General features: G+C 43.2%; 1 protein-coding gene across 1 annotated transcript in view; it reads left to right on the forward strand.

The window, feature by feature from the left end:
* The window catches only part of fgf11a (fibroblast growth factor 11a), a 95,266-nt gene that overhangs the window by 27,381 nt on the left and 43,433 nt on the right, over positions 1 to 24,452 (forward strand). The window contains exon 2 of the mRNA XM_047577314.1: positions 22,665 to 22,775. Coding sequence (XP_047433270.1) covers positions 22,665 to 22,775 — 111 coding nt within the window. The remainder of the gene's footprint in view (positions 1 to 22,664; positions 22,776 to 24,452) is intronic.

The following is a 24,452-nucleotide window of genomic DNA, read 5'->3' on the forward strand; positions in this document are numbered from 1 at the left end:
CTCTAATGATTCAAACAGCCTCGCCGTTTTACCAGCGCTCATTCCATTCCAGTCACTTTTTGCCAGTCAGATCTGCCAGCACATTAGACGTTTTGATATGCAGTGTGTGGCTCAACACTACAGGGACCTGCACATTAAAAGCTTTACTGCTCCTCAAAAACGTCAAGGTTGCCTTTAAAAGTGCACTTACTCGCTCGCTGGCACGCCTCCGTCAAACCCCAGCTGACGTCTCGAGTCTTGGCCATGGAATTAGTTTAGTTTCCAAGCGGTGAGCCGCAAGGAAATTTGGGAATAACGTGTACCATAACGCAGTCGGGGAGAGGGGTGTTAATCCTGACGTAATGTAATCACAAACTCTGTCCCAAAAGCGCTTCGTATTAGATTGATTACCATTTAGATGCTTTTGTCAGCTACGGTGGGAGCAATGACGTGGCAATCAGCACTTTGATAAGTGAATTTCTGTAAGGAATGGAAGCCTATCAACAGAGCTGCAAGGAGGCCAGATCCCAGTTCCAGGCCCTGAAGTGAAGATTAGCAAAATGACTTAATAATATTTACTATGTATCAGGCTGAACGGTGCCAGAAGTCATGATAACTAAGCCAGTTACTACCAAATTTATCAGGAACCTTGAGTGACCTAGCTTTGCAGAAGGACTCCGGTTGGGTTATTAGATGATTTGAAAGTGAAATTCCAAGTAAAAAAGTGTTGACTAGTCTAATACCCAGAATAAACCACCACTTTTGTTTCGTCTGACTTTGGGTTTCTTATAATCCCACTTCCTGGTGGAAAGTCTTGCATTGTCCTTCGTTCCATCTCAACCAATGGTTCCCAAATGGTGTGTTGAAGTGCAGACTTTACTGTTTACATGAGACTACTCTTGCCACCTTTCTCCGGATGGTGGTTTTCAAAGCTATGGCTTAACTACCCATTCATGATTCCACAAAGTTCTGTTCCTGCACCTGAATGAAATGACACATCACACGAAACGATGACGTTACAATCAGAAGTCTGGAGTTTGCTTTCCTTCCTATGACTTCTGTCGCTCATTGCCCCGGCTTTTCTACTTCCTCTCTCTGTGCAAGCGGCTGAGCGTGAGTGAGGTGTTTGAGAGCCTGATTAGCATTGTACTCCATGTTCCACTGCTGCGACTCTGAAAGAGAGAGGGATTGAGGGGAGAAGGAGAGGAGTGCTGGCTCAGCACTGTGCCAAAGGAAGAAGGAGAAGGAGAAGGAGAAGAAGAAGAAGAGGGAGGAAGTAAATGAGAAGCGTTCGTTGCGTATATGTTCAGAACCGAAAACATTGTTGGGGGGGAAAAGAAGCAATTAACTCAAGGAGGTTTTTGGTCCATTTTTCTCTACTCATGCACACATTAATTTGTTTCTTTCTTTTTTTTTTATTCACTTGAGGTCTTCGGACGCTTTGATTTTGGACTGTCCCAGATGATGGTTGAACAGTTTTTTGGGGTTTTTTACATCATTATATATACAGATCATGTTATTATACGACAAGGTTGGCAGTGTTCTATGTTTAGTAATGGGAGTCGACATCCTCTGGGGCTCAAATGGACAAATTAACACAAATACACTGATCAGCCACAACATTAAGACCACTGAATATGGTCACAAATCACTCCACACCACAGGACACCCTCAGAAGACCCATGTCCATTTTCTGATGAGTCACAACTGTTGACTTGTGATATTAGGAAGGTGGTCATAATGTTACGCCTGATCAGCATATATCCATATACACAAGCTGTTCCGAGCCTTCTCCGTTTTAAGATTGTTCTAATTCCTGTATCGTTTTATTGTTTTTTTTGGTGCGGTCCAATCCGGTCTCTCCATTCTCGAAGCTTATGAATGTTTTGCGTCTGTATTTGCTGTTCACTTGGCTGCACATCCTAAGAGGTTTTTCTTCACCCGGGGAAGGATCCTGAAGTCCTCGCGCGCTGGTATGTTGGCATTGATCCGAAATTACACCGTGGAAACACTGGTGGGCGGCTAGATAGCTGTATCGAGTTTCTCCGTGCACTTAAAAACCCTGGCCATGGGAACGGAGCAGCTCATGATGGAGCAAATAAACGTTGAGCAGCAGTTACTTTTACTGAAATCACTGCAACTGAAAAGGGAAAGGGGGAGGCAGTGGGAGAAGAAGGGGTTTTCCTTATATCTTTGTGTTAGAAAGGCTCAGGAATTTTATCTGCATGTCATGTTTCTGAAAACAATAAAAATACAGGTTATTAAAAACCATATTCTTTCCCAAATCTCCAAACTGTTCAGTTCACACATGTCTATAAAAGGATTTAAGATATTTCACAACATGCCACGGTGGCTGATGTTCCTCTGATTAACTGTCACACTCAATGAGTCCGACCCCAACACCGAGGAATCATGGCTAATCTGCTAATGATGCTCTGATGTTTAAAAGCAGCACACGTAGAGCCGCGAAGTCGCTCCGATAATGTGAAGGCAAATTGATTTGTCCTCTTTCTCTCAGCGGTTCTGGACGGGGGCCAAGTGAAGAATCGAGCAAAGGGTCCTTCTGGGTTGTTTAAATTCGTCAAGTCATTGTTGATTCGCCTCTCCCCGCAGCCCCGTCGCCTGGCTGCATCCGGCCAACGCGCTCGCGGGCGTCGCCGCTCAGGGGGATGTTTGCAGAAAGACGGCGGTTGGTCATTAACCAATGCGCGGCGGGGGAGCGTGTCCGCCGCCGCCGCCGCTGGCCTCACCGAGGTCAGAGGTGGCTGACGCAAAAAGCGCGGCGGCCCCTTGAAGGGGACGTCCCTGCCTTATCCATCTCTGTCAGAGCCTCTGCCAAGAGCGCACACACATGAGCACGTGCAGGTATTCTCAGGTGAATTCGGAAACACGCAAGCTCTCATGTCAGACGGCACACAGGCAGCACGCATGCAAAAAAAAACATGCGCACAGATGGACCACCCACGAAGCATCTGGCTTCACTTCCACATGCATTTCATTTCCACTTTGAATGGGCGCAATTGAGGGAGAGTGACAGCAGCAAGTGTCGTGACCTTTGCACGTTGTGGGCTTCTCTCATCTGCTCTTATAAACGACTGATGAGTAACGGCGTCTTCAGCTGCGTCCGTAAACAGAGCTGAGGGGGAAGATCCATAATCCAAGCCTGAAGATAGTTGGGAGATTACAGCAACACTGCTGAGCCACGTTATACTTCGGTGTTGAGTTTTCCCCCCCGACCACTTTTAAAGTCTCACGTACGTTCATTCATGTTTACACTGAATGTGTAAGGAACAAGGAGTGTTGCTTTGTGTATTGTCGCACACACACACACACGTTCGACCTCGGACAAAGCCGGAGTTTAGGAAATCGGGAGGTGGTGTAGAAGCAACAGACAGAGACACACAAAAGGATCCTCTGAACCACCTGTGGACTTCCAAATGCAACCTGCTGGTGCACAGCCGACGTTACCTTTCGTTCGCCTGCCGTGTTGAATTGTTAGCAGGGACATGCATTTGAATGCAGCGAGCATATTTGTCCACTCCCCTGCTTATAAGACTATAAAGGCTTGAATAATGTCCCTTTAAGGTGCATTTAAAACACATCAGAAGTCATTAATTTGTAATTAATCATATGCGAGCTGTGGAAATCACGCCATTAATCGTGATTAAAGATTAGAATCGTTTTGCAGGCCCAGTTCAATCTGCACAATCGAGTCCAAGGTGACCTCGTATTAAGTGAGTCCATCCTTCAGCTGTTGTTTGTCTTCCCTCCGAGGCGTCCTTGTCCGTCCTCTGCACCTGCTCTGTGTTCTCTTATTTACCCGACACATTGACCTCTTCGCTTCCTGTTCACGGGCAGATATATTCCAAATGAGAGCGTTGAGCAAATTAAGTGTTTAACAAAAACTACAAGGACTTGTTCTGACTGTGTGTAGATACATGGGAGGAATTCACAACTACCCAAAACGCTCTCCGATCTGATATTACGCTCACTTTGCAATTATTATTATCATTATTGTTAGGGATGTCCGATAATATCAGCCAACCGATAATATCGGCGAAGCGATAATATCGGCCAATCGATAATATCGGCCGATATTAGCCTATTTTTGTAATATCTGTTCATATTGTTATCGGTTTTACCACCGATAATGAAAACAGATAACATGAAGCCCGGGTTGTGCTGCTGCTGCTTGTGGGGTCCTGAGACATTTGGATACTTTACCGCGCGATTGATGACCTTATCAAACTGTACCCAGAGCCAACACAACAAAAGACTGTAGTTAGTGTGGCTAACAGGTTGCTTGCTACCTAAAATTAGCAAAAAAAATAAAATAACAACGGCTGCATATATCGGTGTACCACATCGGTTGATATCGGGATCGGAAATTAAGAATTTGGACAATATCGAGGCTATCGGATATTGGCAAAAAAAGTCGATATCGGACATCCCTAATTATTATTATTAATTATAATTGTTTTCTTCTCATCCACATACGTGTCATTTCCCACAGGCTAATTTGCAACTACACATTTAGCATAAATATGACATTGCAAGGTTGTATTGACCCTGATCGGAGCCCGTAGCAGTTTTTATGGATTGTGGGAACACAAGAATACACAAGCAGCTCTCCAACCAGAGACCAGTGTCCACGTCCAGAGTCCTGTCTTTGCACTGGGGTTAATGACAAAGACACAACAATTAACACATTGGTCTGTTACTATATTGTTGTTTAATTATTGTGTTTTGTGGGGAACCATGGATCCAAAATCTGCCACCGACATATCTCACACTTCTTACAATAGTCCCTTGCAAATATACTTTAGACAGAAGAGGTTTAGTATTTGTACAGCATACATCATGTTACCCTTAGCAGACGTCTACTGATTCCTGGAACCCGTCTCAAGATTAAATGGCTCAACACTTTAACACTTTTATTGGTGAGCGTCGAGTCTTTTCGGGTATTTCCCTCATTTATTTCTTCCGCTTGCGCATTGCTGAGTTATGGCGTAATATGCTTTAAGTGTCATCTATAGACTGAGAATTGGCTTGTATTTGCCTGTAATGGCTCTTAAGGGAATATTCCTATTTATCTCTGTGTGGGTCAGCACTTACCAGGGAGTGCAGAAATACAGCGTGGTGTTAGGGGGCTGAGGGATGTAAGGCGTTGTTAAACGAGTGGGGAGGACGAAGGCAGTAAACTGTGAGGGGGGGAAAAAAAAAAAAGGGAGAGGAGGGTTTTTCTGGAGACGACAGAGGTATTGGTGATGAAGAGAGAACCGAGTGTGTGGGTGGAAAGTTTGGTTCCTGGCCATTGACTCTTCTCAATGTTACAACACCAGGGCCATTGGTGATTGATCTCTCCACTCGCCTCCCACCCTTCCCACTCTCCCTCTGCGATCGCCCTCTGCTCCTTTGTCTCTTGCTGATTCACCCGCTTGCTTTCATCCCCTCCCTCTATAAATATTTTCATGTTGTTTTTTTTTTATCTCTAACCTTCTTCCTTCTTTCCCCCCATTTCTTTTTTTCTCACCGGCCCCTCAAACCATTGTTTGCTTCTCGTTTCTTCTACCTTTCCTTTTCCTCATTCATCCTAATGCACTTACCCGTCTCCTGTTTCTCCTTTGATTTCCACTGCAGTTCCCTTTCTTTCATTTGCGTTGCTTTCTTTCTTTCTACATCCATAATTATTTTCTTTTGTCCTTTAAACCTCCCGTGCCCCTTTCCTCCTTATTTTTCCATCCTAACTGCTTCACTCCCCTCTGCAGTGTTTTCTCCTGCACCCCCATGCATCAATGCATCAATCACTCTCATTCCTTTTCTCTCAATCCTTCCCTCCTCCTCCTCCTCCTTCCCAGCTCGCATTCACAACTCGCTCAATTTCTCCTCCCGACTCTCTCCTCATCCAGTCCGGTCCCTCCTTCTCTCCCCCAGCCTCATCGCTTTTGTCCTTTCTCCCTCCCCCTCAGGTGATATCGGGTCCTGGCCTGGATCTGCGGTGGGTGGGCAGAGTCTCCCACCGCTGATCGTTACAGTAATTAACATCGGTAAAGAAGGGTCCTGGGATACTGAAAACCTCTGCACTGCTCTCTATCTCTGTCTCTTTCCTCCGTCGACGAGGCCTCTGCGGTGTCCTTTTACAGCATGAAGGTGTAACGCGGGAGAATTAACTCATCCCAGTCTTGCGTTTAACGTTCATCTTTGTTTTGGTCCTGCGTTACTTTAGGGCTATGTCTGTAAAGGTCCTCAGTCATCCAGGTCATGATATACCCAAAAAACATTAAAGAAAAGCTACTTGAACAGCATTCGTAGGGGGAGAGGACAAGGTCCAGTGCAGGGACAAAGGATGGCAGTCCTGGCTATTCCCAGTCGAGGTCAGTTGTAGGGGTTTCCCGGAACAGTCTTTGTGAAAGACTCTCACGGCTCTGGGAATAGCAGGAAGGGAGAGGAAGGCCGCTGGTTAGTGGAGGCAGCAGAAAGAGCATCTCCTTGGCTCTGGAGTAGGAAGAAGGGAGCTGAGCTAGGGACCGGGAGGAGATGGGCGACGGAATGACCATCACCGCCGACCCGCCAACCTGAGGGCGTTGTGGTTCAGGGTCGAGACGCCCAGTGATAGTTGGACGCCGCCTGACAACATCTTCTCCTGGCTGACAGCTGCAGTCAGCTACAGTCATGTGACTGAAGGAAGTAGCATCAATGTGGATGTATTCAATAGCAACTTCCCACCAGTCATTAGAACTGAAGAAGCTACTCACATGAGTAGAGACACCTCTCACTTTTTGGATACTTTAGGGCTAATTGCTGTTCCCCCAAACTTCCTGTAAGACGAGCAGATTCTTTCATTAGTCTTTCTGAAGACATAGATATTGTTGCTTGTGTTCTTAGGGATTCTCAAACCTCGCCACCTTGCCACAAAGACAACCACACTTGATCGTTCATTGAAAATTTTATCACCATTTTTAAAATTCTGGCTTCACACTATGTGTTTGTCTGATGTCAATCCACAGCATCTTCCATTCTGTTTCACGCTCCACATCATCCAAAATGCTGTCTGTATCTCCAGCGTCTCTTCCACCGAGAACATCTTTCTGTGCTGCGCTACCACCTCAGCATTTGGCTAACATGCTTCTGAGCGAACGGAGAGTCAAAACTTTAGGGCCGCCGCCATAAAAGTCGTATGATCTGCAAGCACCTACTTAAAGTCCAGTCTGCTTTGTCCTTATTAGCAGCTTGTGAATGTTCAGCTTTTAAGCACGTAACAGAAATGAAGGTATTAAGGCGCTAAAATTAGATTCTCACACTCTAGTTTTAGTGCCTTTAAGATGAGACCCCAAGATCAGGCAATAAAACAAGAACCACCTCTAAGCCTGTTAAGTTGTCAGGGTGCTTTAATGCCTCCTCTCGCCTCTGTTGGCGCTTCTCGATTCCTAGTTCATGGGGCAGTTGTACACTTTGCAAAAGTGATAATCAGCCTTACCTAAGATTTACCATCAGTGCAGACTCCTCTACTTAAATTGTTAGTAGATTGCTCTACTTTGCCACCTGACCCACGCTGTCTGTTCCTGCAGCTTTCCGCTCAACTCATTTCACGTGCATGATAATTTTCAGGTGAAACGCTGTAAACTCTTTCTGTACTTTCTTTTCCCTGTTGTAGTGAAACACACACGCCTCCAGAAAGTCTTACAAGTTTAAGTGGGCCAACTAAGCACTAACTAACTGACTGACTCACTATAAATAGGCTGAAACTGAACTCTGTTTGGCAGTGTTAATACCAAAACTCTCTGGATACCAATTTCACAAAAACTGATGCTAGATTAGTGTAAGTATTTATTTTTTTTAGGCTCTCTAACACAAGGTAGAGAGCCTAAGAACGTATCCACAGGTTACTTTGCAGACAACTTTGCACAACAGATACATTTAAATATTTGAAAATGACATCATTGTCTAGCCCTCCAGTCTGTAAAACGACCCGTGCAAAACAGTATCACCTGAAATATTTGATCAATCTCCAGTTCAAGTCAGAAGTAGTGTAGCACTGTTATGAATTCACAAACAGGCTTCAGGATTACAGTTGAGTTTAACTGCAAATCTTTCCCCATATTATACAGAATCCACTTTGTTTACTAACAGTAATGTGTGTCCGTAGAGCCTGTGTATGAGGCCCCAGAATGAAAAAATTCACTTCCCTCGCTTGCTTGCTCCACTTTTTAGCGAATGTGAGCTCAAACAGGTGGATCTGAGATTTTTCCCTTCTTGACATCATGCAGGGAAATAACCATTCCCTCCGGTAGTGGATACTTGCCTCTGACCCGCCCCCCGGACAGATGAACCCGCCCTCAAAAATTACTGAGTGGTTGCCATTTTTTCTCCTTGCAAACACACTTGGCAAAGGAATGGCTGGTGATCTGTTGTCGACTGCATCAACGAACCCTAACCCTTACAGTTAGCGGAAGCCAACGTTAGCTGCATGGTAGTGATTGCAACAAAACATACGAACAAACTACTTAACATATTCAGACGCAGAATATTTGTAACTAACTTCTCCGGAGCCTCTCCTTCTGGGTCAAACATGTAACGTTGAACAACAGTGTTTCTACAAGCCATAGTCATAAATCCACTGTAAACATTAGCACATGGTAACGCCAACAAAAGCGGCATCCTCTCCCTGTGAGAGGCGTGGTGTAGGCGTGGACAGACTTAGCTCATTAGCATTTAAAGGTACAGACACAGAAGCTTCCTGTTCTCAGTAGAGCTCACTATAGCCACTTTTTAACTGGCTGAAATTCAGGACCAAGGCTGAATTTGGGATAACACACTTTGAAACCAATGCTGTTGTACCTCTAACCCCTCTATGAAATTATTGAAAAAATGTCTAATATGGACCTTTAGCTTTGAATCTTCCATGATTCAAAGGTTTGATCCACTAAAACCGCAAATAATTTGGATTAAACATTCCCAGTGACCTTTCCCTCTGAATCAATGGCCTATGTATGCTGGACAGTAGGAAACCCTACGTGGTTCCTTTCTCTGCTTCATGTTAGACCATTGCCTTTGCTCGCCTTCAATTAGTTTGTCCTTTGGTCTCCACACACTCGTCTGTTTTACTGCAAAACACAACAAATTCCCCAGGGGCGTCTTTCTTTTTGCTTTGCTAAAGTGTTTGCTCACTCACTCCCTTGTCTTTGTTTTTTGTTTTTTTTGTTTTGTTTTCCTGATTTATCTCCACTGTCTTTATCCCTCTCTCTCTCCCTCTCACCCCATTTTCAATCTTGTTCTCTATCCCCTCTCCTTATCTCCCTCTCCATATACTCGCTCATTTTCTGAGACGGCGGCTTTTGTTTCCATTTCTCTCTCTCTCTCTGTCTCTCTCTCTCTCTGTCTCTTGACTTAATCATTAGGCCATTCATTTAAGCTTGAAATCATTAAGCTTGAGAGCGCAGTCTGAAAAAGTTCGCCCGTTGCTTTTCTAATTAATCCACCAACGTCTCACTCTCCCTGACCTACAAGCATCTACGTGTGTTGTGTCACCTATTGTTCGAGCGGTTCCCGGTGTACATGTTTCTCTGTGTGCTTGTGGCTCAACGTGCTTGTTCAGGTGTAGTGAGTCATTTTTAAAATTTTTTTGCATGTGTGTTAATTACTGATGTACTCGGTACAGTATTCAATAATTATATTAGCATCGGACAATCCTGGAGGGCACATTTTTAACCCAGCGCCAGTGTTCACTGTAAAATATTTTTGTCAAAATGATTCATGCATGCTCATGATTTGTTTCCCGTGAGCAAGTTACTTTGAGCTGAATATTTAAAAAATGTAAGCATGCTGTGTTCTACTTCAAATCACTCTTGACTTTTTCAGTATCTCAGAAAAAACTGTCTTTTCCTACCTCGTAAGAAGTGCTGTTAGTTCCCTAATATAACCATAAAAACATACACCGATCATGCACAACATTATGACCACCTTCCTAATATTGTGTAGGTCTCCCTTGTGTTACGACTGATCAGAGAATGGACATGGACCTTCTGAGGGCGTCCTGTGGTGTCTGGAGACAGGATGTAGGAGGAGAGTTTAAATTAATAATGAATAAATAAAAAATACATAAAAAAATGGTTAATCAACCAAAGATTTTGCGACGCCCCTGCAGTACATCTGCGGACCCCACAGGGGGCGCGGACACCCTATTGAAGATCTAGTGAATATGGAGGCCAGGTCAACAGCTTGTGCTATTTGTTGTGTTATTTGTCAAGATTTTTATGCCATCTCTCGACCCAGGTCCAAAAATCACAAACACCGAGGGAAGGAACGTGATGTTCATGACAGACATAAACAAGATGTTTAAAACAATCAGTTGCAAGTAAGAACCATCGTCCCGCAAATATTTTGCACAGGTTGCGTAGTCCTGTAGTAAATACACTAGCATACACTGAAAATGATGCACACCTACGTACCCACACATTCCTGGTAAAAGACTCCTTTAATGAACAACAAATCAAAATGCAGCCAGTTTGTTGTTTTACAGGAAATCCTTCTTGACTCTAGTTTTGTCTTTCGTTAATGCAGAAAGAAAATCCAAGCCCATAACACTGAAAAGCCACAGTGAGATTACATTTTTTTTTTTTTTTTTGGCTTTAAATGTTGTCTCCCAGTCCATAATTCTTAATGGCCGTCTACCCGTACTGAAGACATAACATAAGACATTGCTCAAAGTGAATGGAAAACCAGTTTTACAGCCTGCAGACGCTCCATTCTCCTCGGCTCTCTACTCTTTACAGCCACCGTTTGTGTGGGAGCATTGATCTCTTCTCTGGAATAGAGAGCCTGACACTTCAGAATCACATTTTCTCATGTGTCAACTCGATCTTCCCTGACTGAACAGTTATTTTGCCAGGAGATCTGTCCGCTCTTCTTCTTTTTTTTTTTTTTGCTCCTCCTCCGCCACTCACGGCGTATTTTCAAAGTCATTTTAATCACATTGCATTTATTAACCTTAATTACGCTGCTAAACTTTCGGCAGTCTTGCGCCCTGTCACTCGGGTCAGCATTGATTTTCCTAAAAGCTGAATTGGGACTGCAGTGTCGGGGAGCGGGGGATCGAATGGGAAAGAGGGAGCGGCAGTTTGTTTTGAAGGCCTCCCGCCCCTTTCTCTCCCTCCAGCCTATGAGGGATGAGGCTGCTGGTGGTTTGGAGATGATTGATAGTCCTTGTAAATATGGCCATTACCATATAGGCTCTCCCCGCCTTCATTCCCATTATTCACTGTCAGCTGGGGCCACAGCGAGGCCCCTTATTTTATGAAATTTAGCAGCGCACTTATAGCGAACAGTGAAATATGAAAAAGCGACGTGCGTCATAGTCCCCCAATTCTGACGCTTTTGAGTTTTTTTTGGGAGGTGTCTTAACAGGAAAAATAAATAAATAACAGCTTTTATTGTGATTTGAAATTTAAAAAAAAAAATCTACATCTCATACGTCGCTCTCATTTCAATATGTTGTTGCTTTTGTGGCAGCCGTCGAGCGCTTGCCGTCGCTGCAGTAAATGCTGGGAGATGAAATACTAGCAGTTGTAAAATCCATATGTCCATGGATTAATAGCTTCGGGCTCTCGTGCTCGTGGTGAGGAAGATAATATTAGAGTCAGTGGGGAGTAACAAGCTTATTAACTGAGGAGAAAGCTGAGAAGTGAGTCTGGAAACCAGTGTGCAGAAGCGTGGCATGTTAAGTACCAACATCCGAGCAGGAATAGGCCCACAGCGCTATATTTGATAGAGGAGAATCATACTCAAATGACCTTTGTCCACTGGCTACGACGGTTTTGAAGTGAAGGTTGATTTTGAGGCGGCGGATGCGCCCAAAAAACCCCAAGTGAAAGTGGCCTCGTTTGTCCCTGCCCATGTGTTATGCAGTAGCAACAGTGCAGGCGTGGACCGGAAAGATCCCACTCTCTTACCGCACTAACAGCATGCAGCTGTAAATTACTGCTGCTCTGTTGCTCAGCCTCGAGGAGTAATTACTTGAGAAATTCAACTGTGCTTTGTTTCCACCTGTCACGCAGCACAGAGAACAATCTGTCAGCCCCGTTGACTGAGTTACAGTAGTTGAGTCAGGTGCAATATGACTGTTCAGTTCCACTTGGCGGCTTAAAGAATGGATAGCTCACGACGCAGGCGTTGGTGGCGGCACCTCGTTTCGATTGTCTTTTGACAAAACGTCCACATTTTTGTTGCTTTTAGTCTAGTCCAAGGGATGCACAGTTTTATTGTATGGTTTGGTGTTGTTTACATCTATCATCTATAGGTTTAGTGGAAAAGATTTCTGTCTGATGCGCTGTACAACACACTGACTCTTCAATAGGCCCTGCCGTTCTCACATAACGACACACTGGAACAACCTTAATTACTGTCTGCTTCTAGCCTGGGAGGAGGAGGGAGACTGTCCTCATACACTAATGGTACCTTAGATCGCTTATGAAGTCAGCTCATTATCATTGACTGTATATACTATGGAAAAACCCATCGTGACGTAACCCATCGGCTTCTGAACCTCGAAAATGAAACTCGAAGTGGGACACTCGGATGCTTCAGATACGGACATGAGGGTGATGTTGGGGAGGAGCTAAAGCCGCCTGGATGTTGAGACGCTACGTGTTAGCTCAGGCTACCACCGCGGTCACCATCAACTCAAACCCCCTGTACATTTGTCCTGAATAGTGAAATAAACTATTGAGACCAAAATATTTTTTTGTACCGGGCTGTAAACATGTTTAATAATGCTTTAAAGTTGGGCATTTTAACATGGGGGCCTATGGGGATTTGCTCCCTTTTGGAGCCTCAAGTGGCCACTCCATGAACTGCAGTGTTTTGCACTGGCGCCTGGGCTTCAATGCTCAGACCCGGAGGTTGCCACTTGCTCATTATGAACCTTAGTTGTGTTTTACCATTAGGCAACTTCTAGCAGTTGTGCCAGACAACGACATAGACCAATAGAACCAACAGATAAGACACTTACTGTACATGAGTGGCAGTGTAATATGTCAAGTAACCAGATTCACCTAAAAGAAAGGATAAAACAATTTGTTGTTACTTTCTGTTTGTTTTTTGATGGAGAGAGTCTACCTGTGAATGTCAATGGAACGCAAACATCTTTTATAGTGGGTCTTGTCCTTGTCTTTGGATTTGATGTTTGGTCACATGCTTTCTTTCGACTGACTTGGCTGGACTTTCTCCGCTGTCTGTGTTGGGAAATAGGCGTCCGATTGCTGGATTACTACATACTTGAATTTGGTGTGTTTACCTTGTAAATCAATAAGTATATTGTGACTCCTCCAAAATTGGGACTTGCTGAGCTTGTTTGTGCCTCTTACGTTGCTTGGCATGTGTCTTTGGGTACTTGTCAGTTGTCATAAACCAGGATAGGATGTACTGTATGTATGATATGTATAGCATACATGCCAATGGATCCCAGTGCCTTTCTGAGTGGCCCATCTACCATGACCAGGTTTTTCAAAACAGCTTTCTGAATAACGGGGACATTCCAGTTCACGTAAATCAACCCATGGGTGCGCTTACTTTTCTGCAAGGACCAACAAGTTACTGAGATATTAGCATGTTTAGTCAAAGCGAATCTCATAACCGGCAGCCTTTTTTACACTCCACATCAGAGGAGGATTAGACTTTAAACATGTTTTCCCAAAGCCAAAGCTTCCTTTACGTTGGAACATATGAAAAGTGTTCTCTTTCAGAAGAATTGCACCCGGTTGGATTTAGTTTGTTAGGTAAACCTATAGTCCAAACTATGTCTGCTGTTGAACAGAACAGTTCTGCTCTTCAGTTTGTGGCGTCAGTGACCCAACAAATGTATTACCAACATCAACGTAAATCCACAGCCTATGTACATGTTTGATTTTTGTCAATTCATTTTATGCGCTGTGATGCATAAAGTGTTGATTCCTTCTTTTTCAGGGGATCATCCCTATGTTCCCCAGTTCCTATGTTCCCCAGGTCCTATGTTCCCCACTTTGTATGTGACTGGGGAACATAGGACCCTTTTAGGTTAGGGTTAGGGTTAGGGTTAGGGACCCGGGGAACACAGGACCAGGGCAACAAAGGTACCCCTCCCTTTTTCAGTCATAATCCCGACAAACCCAGAAGCAGTTACTGAACTACAATGACCATAATTCACCAGTGATGTTGCACATCTGTGCTCCCTGGAGGCTAAGTGCGCCCGCTGCTGACACAGACCAAACAGAGAGCTTTTAAGAAGACGTTTCGTTCGGCAAACAGATGGAAGCGCAATAATCGTTGTATCGCCGCGGTGCCATCAGCTTCAAGTGGTCTGACAGATTCTAGTGTCTGAAAGAAAAATGTATTACCGCATTCGCTGAGTGAATTCAAATCGTCAAGAGTGCCCCACTGCTGCCGAACTGAGCTCGACACCTGCGGGAATCACATTCAAATGCATACAATCATTGACATTTACTTTCATCGCCCACTCTCTTTTTCTTCGCCGTGTCTGCTTTTAACTCTAACTCCTCTGTCGGCTTTCTCTTTTTCTGAGTGGCAGTCTGTCATTCAGCGGCCTCCGCTGCTAATAAGTGCTTTTCCTCCTTCATCCTATTCTCACTGCGTCAGGCGTTCACTATTTAAAGAGAGCCAAAGTAAGGACTTCCCTGAAGATTGGGTATGCAGTTCTTGGGGTAAGATCGGAGGAAAAAAAACAAAGAGGCAACAAAAGAGAATTGAACAAAGAAGAAATGAAGGGACCAGAGAAAGAAGGAAAGCAGAGGGAAAGGGGAGGAAGAAGACAGCGAAAGGAAATCAAAAGAGTAGAGGGTTGAATGAGAGCAGAATAAAAGAAACTGTTGAGTATTTGATCGCTACTAGTACTAGAAAAAAGTTTTGATTCACACAGCAGCTGATGGCTGTAACATGGAAGAACTATAAGGAGACGACTGCCAGCCAGCCAACCATAAATACCATTCAGTGCTATGTTTGTTAACATCTCCAGATTTCAAATGCCTCCCCACCACCTCAGCCTCATTTAACTTCTGTCTTGCTACATATGGGATACACTTCCCTTTACACTTGAACACTCGCACTAGCTGTAAATCTCACAGTTGACTAATATCGATGCGGATCCCGGGCCGTAAATAGGGAACGGACATTTGAGAGGAGAAGTGACGCAGGCGAAGGGGACGCAAATATTTCTACTGTGCGTGTGTCTGTCTGTCTGATGACGGACAGACAAGACAAGGTCCTTGGCAGAACATCTCTACTTCTTCGGCCAAGTCCATTCTGTAGAAAGTGTCCAACACACACACACACTTTAAGAATTGCAATGTGTAATGGGGGGGTGCAAATAACGATAGCTCCTACCCAGCTGTCATCTGACTCGAGCTGACATCGGGCAGCCCAAGGGTTCAGGGTGACTTCAATGGTTGAGATTCTTAATAAGCCAAAATAATCCAAGTCTTTATTGAGGGCGCTCCATAATTGGTACTGAATGTCTGCGGGATTATGAGCGCAGATCTGTGGTTTATGACCACCATCACCACCACCACCACATGCTCTTGCTGTAGGATTTGAGGCATGGATTTTATCATCTGTTAAATAATGACGTAATGTGACATCAAATGTGACAGTGTGATTTCTGTCCACACGAGCTATTTGGTTTAGTCCCCAAGTCTTATTTAAGACACTTTTCCACGCTGCCAAGAATAAAACTCTGCATAGTTGTAATTTTTGGGAACATTTTAAGCATAAATATGGTATAAATATGGTTAACCTTGATCCTTTGTAAAGTTTTAACAAGCGTTCACCCTAAGCTGCATTCAAGCGTTAAGGGACCCAGTGATTTGGCCCAGTAATTGGACATGGTCTCCGAAAACATGTCTGGGGCTACAGATATTTACGATGTTGTGTGTGAGTTGCTGTTTAAAGAGGCGCTGCGTTTTTTTTTTTTTTACGCATCAAGGTCAACTCACTCCTCATGAGGAATACAACTCAGCCAATGAAGACAGCTATTCAGTGTTTTCTTTGGTGCTGCCAAAGGGTGCTGCCTCTCTAATGTGGGTAGGATAAATCAAGGTTGGAACCCAAAAAGAATGAAGTGAGGAGAACACGGCTAATAGGAAACTGTTGGCTTCTAGTATTGTTTTACCACACTAACGGTTTGGTAACTCAAAGGCTGTTGGGAATATATTCTAACAACATGAAGAAAACTCTAAGATTATAGAAAATCTGCTTTAATTATAGAAAACCAATCAGCCACAACATTAAAACCACTGACAGGAGATAACTTTGACCATCTTGTGACAATGCAGTGTGGATGTTACTCCAACAGGATGCAGCCTAGCACATCAAACTATGCACAAAAACTATTTAGGAACCCGCAAATTTACTAGATCCCAAACTGATAAAGTATCTGTGGGATGCACCGGAACAAGCCCGATCCATGGAGGCCACTCCCCTCAACCCAATAGGATCCAAAGACCCCCAGTAACATCATCCTGTTATCACACACCACCAGATTTCCTCAGATATCCATTCTCCGATGAGTCACAACTGTTCTGGAGGCACAAGCTAGACCTACACAATATTAGGAAGGTGGTCATAATGTTATGCCTAATAGGTTTATAGATTCCAGATCTAATGAGTCAAACCACATCTTAAATCTTAAATGACCTATGGCTAAAAACTCATCATCGCAGCATGTCTTATGAAGGACATCCGTTTTCAGTACTTGTAGTTCTTCCAGAAGAATTTGTGTTGCTGCTTAGATTTGTTAAGACCTCCCTCAAAGTCTTTTCCGCAAAATCAAATTGCGCTAATTTCATTTCTCGGTCTCCTGCTGAACTAATATATATATAATATATATAGACATATATTTTTCACTTCTGCCCAGTTCTAGGTTCATGAGCAGAGCTATAATCCTGAAGCTACATCTGTTCCCCTGAAGTTACATCTGTCAACTGTAAAACATTGGAGGATCAACTCGTTCATCCATGACCACGCTCAAATTGTTTGCAATAGAGATCCATTGTCTTCAGTGACTTAAGTGAAGCTTAAGCATGCTAGTGTTTTGTTTCAGGTTAAATGAACATCCACCTCTTTCTGCATTGTCACTCCAGACTTTGTGTTTGTGTGTGAGTGCATTTAAGTCCTTGATTTAACCAACATTCAGCCTCAGGTATGACTCCAGGCAATTTCTCCTGCTTTTGGCTTAAGAAATTCTCTGCTTTTTTTTTTTTTTTTTTGTGTGTAGAATGTCTCAGCTGCGTGAATGCGCCGCTAGGTCATACATATCCTTGTGTGCAAGCTGCATATCCTCTGTTTTGGATCACAGCCTCATTACAAAACACATCTGCACCGAAGCAGCGTCACGCTAAAGGTCACCGTCAGCCTCCAATCTATGTTTTGGTTGCACGCCTCGTGGCAGATGTGTTAAACTGCACATGGCCCTGTGTGTGGTCTGAAGGCTTAATTTGGGATTAACACTCAGGATATTACAGATTACCACACTCGACGCCTGACCTTCTGTCTGCCAGCAACGGATGGACGAGCTTTTATATTTTAGTAGTTACAGTGACTCAGTCTTGCTGAGCCTTGAAAGAAAAGCTTCCAAACATGTTGTGTGACATCGTTGGCAATAAATTGACAATTACACATTTCTCTTGGCTAATTCATGGGTCATAATGTTAATCAGCTCCAAATTTTTCTTAAGGTCTACAGAATGTTGCGTTGGCTTAACAGTGGGGAAGATAGTACATGATTAACTTTTTAGTTAAGTTTAGGTCAGGGGTCTTTCAGGCGTAGGACCCCAAACTGATGGAGAGATTAAGTAGTGATCCCCCAACCTACTATATGCATTCTATAACAAAGTCGGCATAATGAAAATTATAAATTATGAACTATGTCATTGAATGTAAATGGTATGCAGATGACAGATGACTATTGATTATCGGCTGCTAACTTTTTATTTATTTTGAAATGGAGCTTTGTTAGCAGCCACTAACGTTCATTGACATACTTCAGATAGAGGGCGCTATGCTGCACTTAACGTTGTTTAACATTATCGCCTGTCAAGATGCCCTGTGCGTTTGGTCCACCGGACTGGCCCATGCCATTTAAAAACTCTAAAAACCGACCACACGAAAAACGAAATTGTGTAAAGCAGCTCATATGTCGCACACAAAGTATGAAAAACGTGACTTGATCGCTGTCAATCTTTGGTCACCATCAACGACAACAACTCGTATTGGCCGCTCCTGTTACGACTTTTGGTTCAACCCCGCAATTGGTACATTCCCTTTCAAGTTGATGGTGACGTTTGTAAAATTGATTTGATATGATATGCTGAAAATAATGAAATCAAACAGAAAAAAACAAAAAAAACAATCTGATGAGATTAATGTTAGGCAACATGGCCAAAAAATGTAATCTTATTGGGATCTTTGTTCAGCAAAGTTATCTTAAAGTTAATCATCTTCTTATATAATAAAGTCCTGGCGGTGAACAGAAGAATTCTGTGAGAGTAACATGGCATAAGAACAGTTTCATTTACAGCGCTTGTCAGTAAAATGAAGAGTCAGACTACATGATACTGGTCCAGACATCTGTTGTTGTGGAGTAAAACCACACATGCAGCTGCATTGGAATCATGTTTCGATGTTCATGCAGAGTAATGCTAGGTTCGCACTCACAGTGGACTGTTTTTGACAACAAAACAAACACATTTTCTGAATGTGTAAATAAGTGAACGATAAGAGATTATAGTGTTGAGTGACGTCCTTTTATCTGCGCACTATCAGGTCAAACGAGGCAGCTAAGTTTTGAAGCTAAACCAGGATCTGGCATCAGAATCTCAAAGACATTTGTATTCAGGTGCTGTTGCTTTAGTTTTAAAAGACTCTACAAACTATACACAGCATAGTTATCCGTTCCACATCGGACGTAGGGAAACCGAACCATTTCCCCACCAGTGAAGTGACACGACCGCCCTCATTTGGTGTTAATTCCGTCGTCAGAGGCTGCCATCATTCCAGCATGCTGCGAATTAGCAAAACTCAGACGCGCCGGAGACTCTAAGGAAACGTCACCTCATCACTGCAGAGAACTGGCAAGCATCGATTCTGGACGCGGATGTACTGAAGGTGTCATGCGCTCCAAGGGTTTGGTGAATTGCCCAATTCAGTTCTGAACAATTCTATTCCGAGCTGGCATAATATCAGGCTTTCTCGTTCCCCCGCTCCCCCCCCTGTAATGCAAACATGCCACAACGCATCAAGGATGCACCGTTGGGTTGCATTAAAGCTGCAACCTCCGGGGTTGGAAAAAATAAAGCAAAACACAAGTGCCAAAAGCTGCGGGTCACCGAGTGGCCACTTGCAGCTGGTTTCCGGAAGGACACTGGTACTTTAAATAACAAGTGGGCACCGGCTACTCGCTGCTTGCCCCGGCATCACCGGCCCACCTCGTTATCGTTTCACTCATCAGCTCTTTGTTCATTTAGGTGGAGCCGGGCTCTGCCAAAATGGCGAATGCCGGCGCCACCCCCACTGAGGTGTGTGATGGAGAGTTTGTCCATCTTTATATGCAGTGAAATACCTTGTTTGCTGATGTTGTGGATGTGCTGCGTTAAACCGCGTTTGTACGGAAAACAAAGCAAATAGAAGAATATACCGAAGAGGGCTTATTTACATCGACACTTTAAATGAGCCAGCCTCTGTCGGTCTCCCCCACACCGCCGCCGCCGCCGCTGTCAACCGAGGGCCAACTGCCAGCTGCCCCCGTACTTCTCTGTCCTCATCCATATTTGATGCGTCTCATTAAAACTTGATCGTGGAAACGCTTCGGCATTCTGACATTCCTTCTGATCCGCTATTTAGTCTCCCTCAGCACCGCGCAGGGAGAGAGCCCCCTCCGTCACGCATGAGCGGGCCTTCTCCAGGAAAGAAAGACGCCACGCGCGAGGTTAGATAAGACGCGCTGGAGTGGTAGTCAGGACGCCTCCGAGGAAACTTGGTCGAATATCGTCGGCATTCGAGACCACGTCGAAAAGATTCCGTGTAAACTGAGCTTTTTGCTTCTGGTTGCACACAACATTGTGTTTTGCCCCTGCAGGACTTTAGGTTAGAATATGTTGTGTTTTTTCAACACAACAACCCCTGGGGGATATTTAATAAATATGACCTCATGGCTTATTCGTGAAGACGGATCTCCCTTTGGGATAATAAAGACTACTGAGAGTATCTGTTTAAACTTAAGCTTGTTCACTTTCACACTTCAATAACCATCAACACATAGCGCTGAAGAAAAATACAGTATGTAAAATCTATACTAACCAATTTGCAGTAGCAGTAAAACTACGTACCCTGTGACTGTATCTATCTCACAAACCTTTTTTTTTTATTTATTAATTAATTAATCGATCAAAATGAGTCTTTTGGTAAACCTACTATTAAATATTGACTATGAATACTACCAACATTTCCACATAATTTAACATCAAATCTATGAATGACGAAACTTCTACTGTTCCTCCCATATATTGAGTTTTATTTCACACCTAATTAGGTCACCGCGTTTCGCCTTTAACTCGTGTAGACGCTGTTAATTATGATTTAACGCCACTGTTTTACTAATCTGCTGAAGGTTTCTTAGACTTAAAGTGTCAATTGAAGTCATTTGGTTTTCTTTGCCCATACTCACAGAAACAAACTTGTAAATGCCCCGAAAACCAGCGTTGTCATTCATTGGCATCTGCTCTGCAGAGTCTTCATGGAGTTCTGAAAACAAAACAGATGAGGACACAGCTGTGGCTCCCAGACACCGAACAGCAGCAAAACAGTCTGACAAAACTCAGTGTAACGGTCCGAAATGCTGGAGCCTCTTGTCTTGTATTTCTGCTCTTTTATTTTATTTATGAAAAGCAAGAACCTTGTGGGGTCTGTTTTTTAATGAATTCCTGGAGTTTCCTGTGTTTTTCTGTCATTTTCCAACATGGCCGACAGAGGGCGCTGCCATAAAAATGAAAGAGTGAATACAGTTTAACCAGAAGGGTCAAGGTATGTTTTGGTCATTGGATTCTCCAGTCAGAAAATAACAAAAAACAAAAAACCAAAAACAAAATTTAAAATTCAAAAATTAAAAATTCAAGACTTTTTCTTTATCAGGGTCGAAAATGGATGAACAACACTTTAAAAACTGGTCAATTTTTATTTTTAGAAACAAAAAATGAAAAAAATAAAATCAAATCATTAGTAGACAGAAAAATGCGTCCGTTCTTTCATTTTTTGCAACTGAAAGTTCCAGTTGTCAAAGTAAGAGCACGAATGAGTACGATGCTGTGTTTATGGCAGGAGCGCCCAATATATAACTTCTATCTGTGGTTTCCCTAGCGAGTCCAGGCTAAAATATCTCTGGAACCAAGGATTGTCATCTGCAGAAATCTCTGCACGCATATCACAGTAACGTTAATGTTAGCTAGTAGCTTACCATTCCCTGATTATATGTAGTTATTTCTAGTTTTTACCTGAAATATGCGGCTTAGTCTTTCTGCCTCTTCACTTAGACTCTTTTATTGTTTTGAAAAACAACGTAACGATCCATGTCCATCAACTTCTGTCACACAGCGCCGTCCTCATACGTGCTCTTTTTCCGGTCGCACAATATGAAAAAAATCAGGCGCTTTTTTTTGTTTCTGTCTTAACGATTTTATTTTTTTTGTTTTTAGATGCAGAAAACCAAAGTAGACCAGTTTTAAAGTTTTTTTTTTATCCCTTCTCGACCCTGATTAAGAAAACAGCCTTAAAATTTCAATTAAAATTTTTGAATTTTAAAATTCAATTTTAATGTCCTTTTCTGAACGGAAAATTCGATGACCAAAACATACACGGACCCAGAAGCTTTTCTTACATTAACACACTCGCAGTTAATTCTCAGCCCTTGAAGACAATTTGACCATAGAACTGTGCTGATAAGAAAAGTGCAAAATGTGCTTTCCTCAGCTGTGGCTCCCCTGGTCACTGCAGGCTCTGTGTGACTCAAAATCCAACTTAAACTCCTTGTCCTTTGTCATCCATGCACATTTAATTAACAGCCTTTAACAGAAGGAACTCTAATGGCCAGCAAAAAAAGAAAACGGTCCAGTTAATTAATTCAAATCCGGTAGGGAAGAGGTGTAAAAAAATATATATAAATAAAAAATTAGGTAGGCTCTCCTTGAAAATTCCCCAAACGACTGACCTCCTTAGTTGTAACATATTTCTACACGGTTGAAGTGTTTGCCTCCTAGGAGAGTGACAGACAGCTGCTGCAAGCGTCTACACACACAAGCATGGTTGTAAATACACACACACGCGCGCACACACACACACACACACACACACACACACACACAATGAAACAGCTTGCCTGCCTCACTTGAACTTGTGTGTGAAAGATGCTTCTTTTAGCCGACACTGAGGTCCCATCAATCCTGCTGAAGGCCACAGTTAAACACACACACACGTTAAAGCACACACACTTCGCTGTTTGACTATTTCACAGGGTAAATATTAAGACCTGCCTCTTGTTTAGTCAGTGTGCGCGCTCTCAGGCGGTTGCGTGCATTAATATATGTCGTCTGGCAAGTGTGCGCGTGCGCTCCCGGACGCTAACGTGTGTTTAACGCTGTGTTTGCTCTGCAGAGCCCCAGCTGAAGGGCATCGTCACGCGGCTCTACTGCAGACACGGCTTCTACCTCCAGATGCTGCCGGATGGCACCATGGAAGGCACAAAGGACGAAAGCAGCTCCTTCTGTAAGTGAAAGACAAAAAAAAAAAAAACAGAAACTGACGGCTGTTGTTTTTGTCGTTCGCGAAGGTGTCTTGTTCGTGTCTCAGTCAGTATGTGCATTGCTGGGCTTCCAAGTGTCAGGACATTTAAAATTGGATCCTGGTAACACGTGGCATGACAACACTGATTTGATTGATTTACAGTAGGACATAGGTCTTCAACAGGGGGTCAGTCGTGACCCCTAGGGGGTCCGTGGGGGTACTGCAGGGGGGGTCGCAAAATCTTTGGTTGATTAGACATTTTTTTATATGTATTTTTTAAATTTTCCCCACAATTTTGCCAGAAAAATGTAAATTTCTTTAAATACACATTAACAAAAATGCAACATATTTCAGTATGTTAGTATTTAGCTACGTTTAAAGTTAAAACTGTCAAGAAAATAATTATATTTATAAAATTGACGGTTAAAGAAGATAATTGATAGATTAAAAGTTCTACCTTTAAACATAGCTAAATGTTTTGTTATTAGAGGAACCTGATAGAGTCAACGTGTAATATGTAGCGCTGTGATTGGCTCAGAAGCGATAGGGGCGGGGCCTTCTGTGTACACAAGGCTTAGATTGAAATAAAAAACTTGAAATAAAAATGTATTTTTTGAATAGCTTACTATTGAATGCAAAATGATAATATTAATGTATATTTCTAAATAGCACTAGTTTAATATAGAACACATATAGTAGGTAGGGGATCCCTACGTAATCTCTCCATGAGTTTTGGGGTCCTCCGCCTGAAAACGTTGAAGACCCTCTGAAAATGTGTGCTCACTTGGCGAGATGTCCTTGGTGAACTGCAGTTTTGAAACAGGCATCATCAAGCGTCGTCAATCACTGCTTACAATCATTCTGACCTTTATCTTCCGAGCCTCGTGTGTCTATGAATAACTCAGCTAATCACCTAAAATAGTGTTATGGCACGATAGCACTGGCTTATGGCGACTGTACGCAATTAGCTTTAAAGTGTAGTGTAGAAATGATTTAACGGCACCAAGGAGTCCTCTGAGAACTGGAACCGAGACTTGAGATGTTTTCACATCCATCACTGTTCTGACCTGGTCCAAAAGAGTTGAGGAGTTTATAAGCTGGGAGTATTTCCTTCCTTCTTTTCCTTTCTTTTCCACAGAAAAATCCAAGCCAGCTCAAATGCATCACCACTTACCAACATGGACCAATGGCATTTGCCAACACAACGCCAAAAATTTGAAGGAACCATCTCAAAAATACTACAATGCCATCAGACTAATGTGTAAAACAAACGAGCTAACGGCTACAGGAGCTGTTCAGCTCAGACTTGCAGCAGATGGCCGGCAGCGTTGCACCAAGGTTGGATAATGTTCCCACCAGAAAACAAATTACTGCAGAGTTTGATTGGTAATTTGACCGAGAGCACGCCCTTTCAAAAGTCTCACTGAGGTTTTTCATATGTGACAGCCCCGGCCGGTCGGAACAAGTGTATTAAATGCTTCACTTGTGAGAGCCAGCTTCTCGTTAGTAAAAGGGAAAAAAAAAAAAAAAATATTCAGCTGCTGAGTCTCCAGATGTACACACACGTATCGGCCGCAACCGCGCACAAGCGTTTACCTCGTGAGGGGTCATCACCTGGGTGATTACTGACCAAACACATCATATCCCATGATCCCCCAG

Source organism: Mugil cephalus, chromosome 1, assembly GCF_022458985.1.
Source record: "Mugil cephalus isolate CIBA_MC_2020 chromosome 1, CIBA_Mcephalus_1.1, whole genome shotgun sequence".
In the NCBI taxonomy this organism is placed as follows: Eukaryota; Metazoa; Chordata; class Actinopteri; order Mugiliformes; family Mugilidae; genus Mugil; species Mugil cephalus.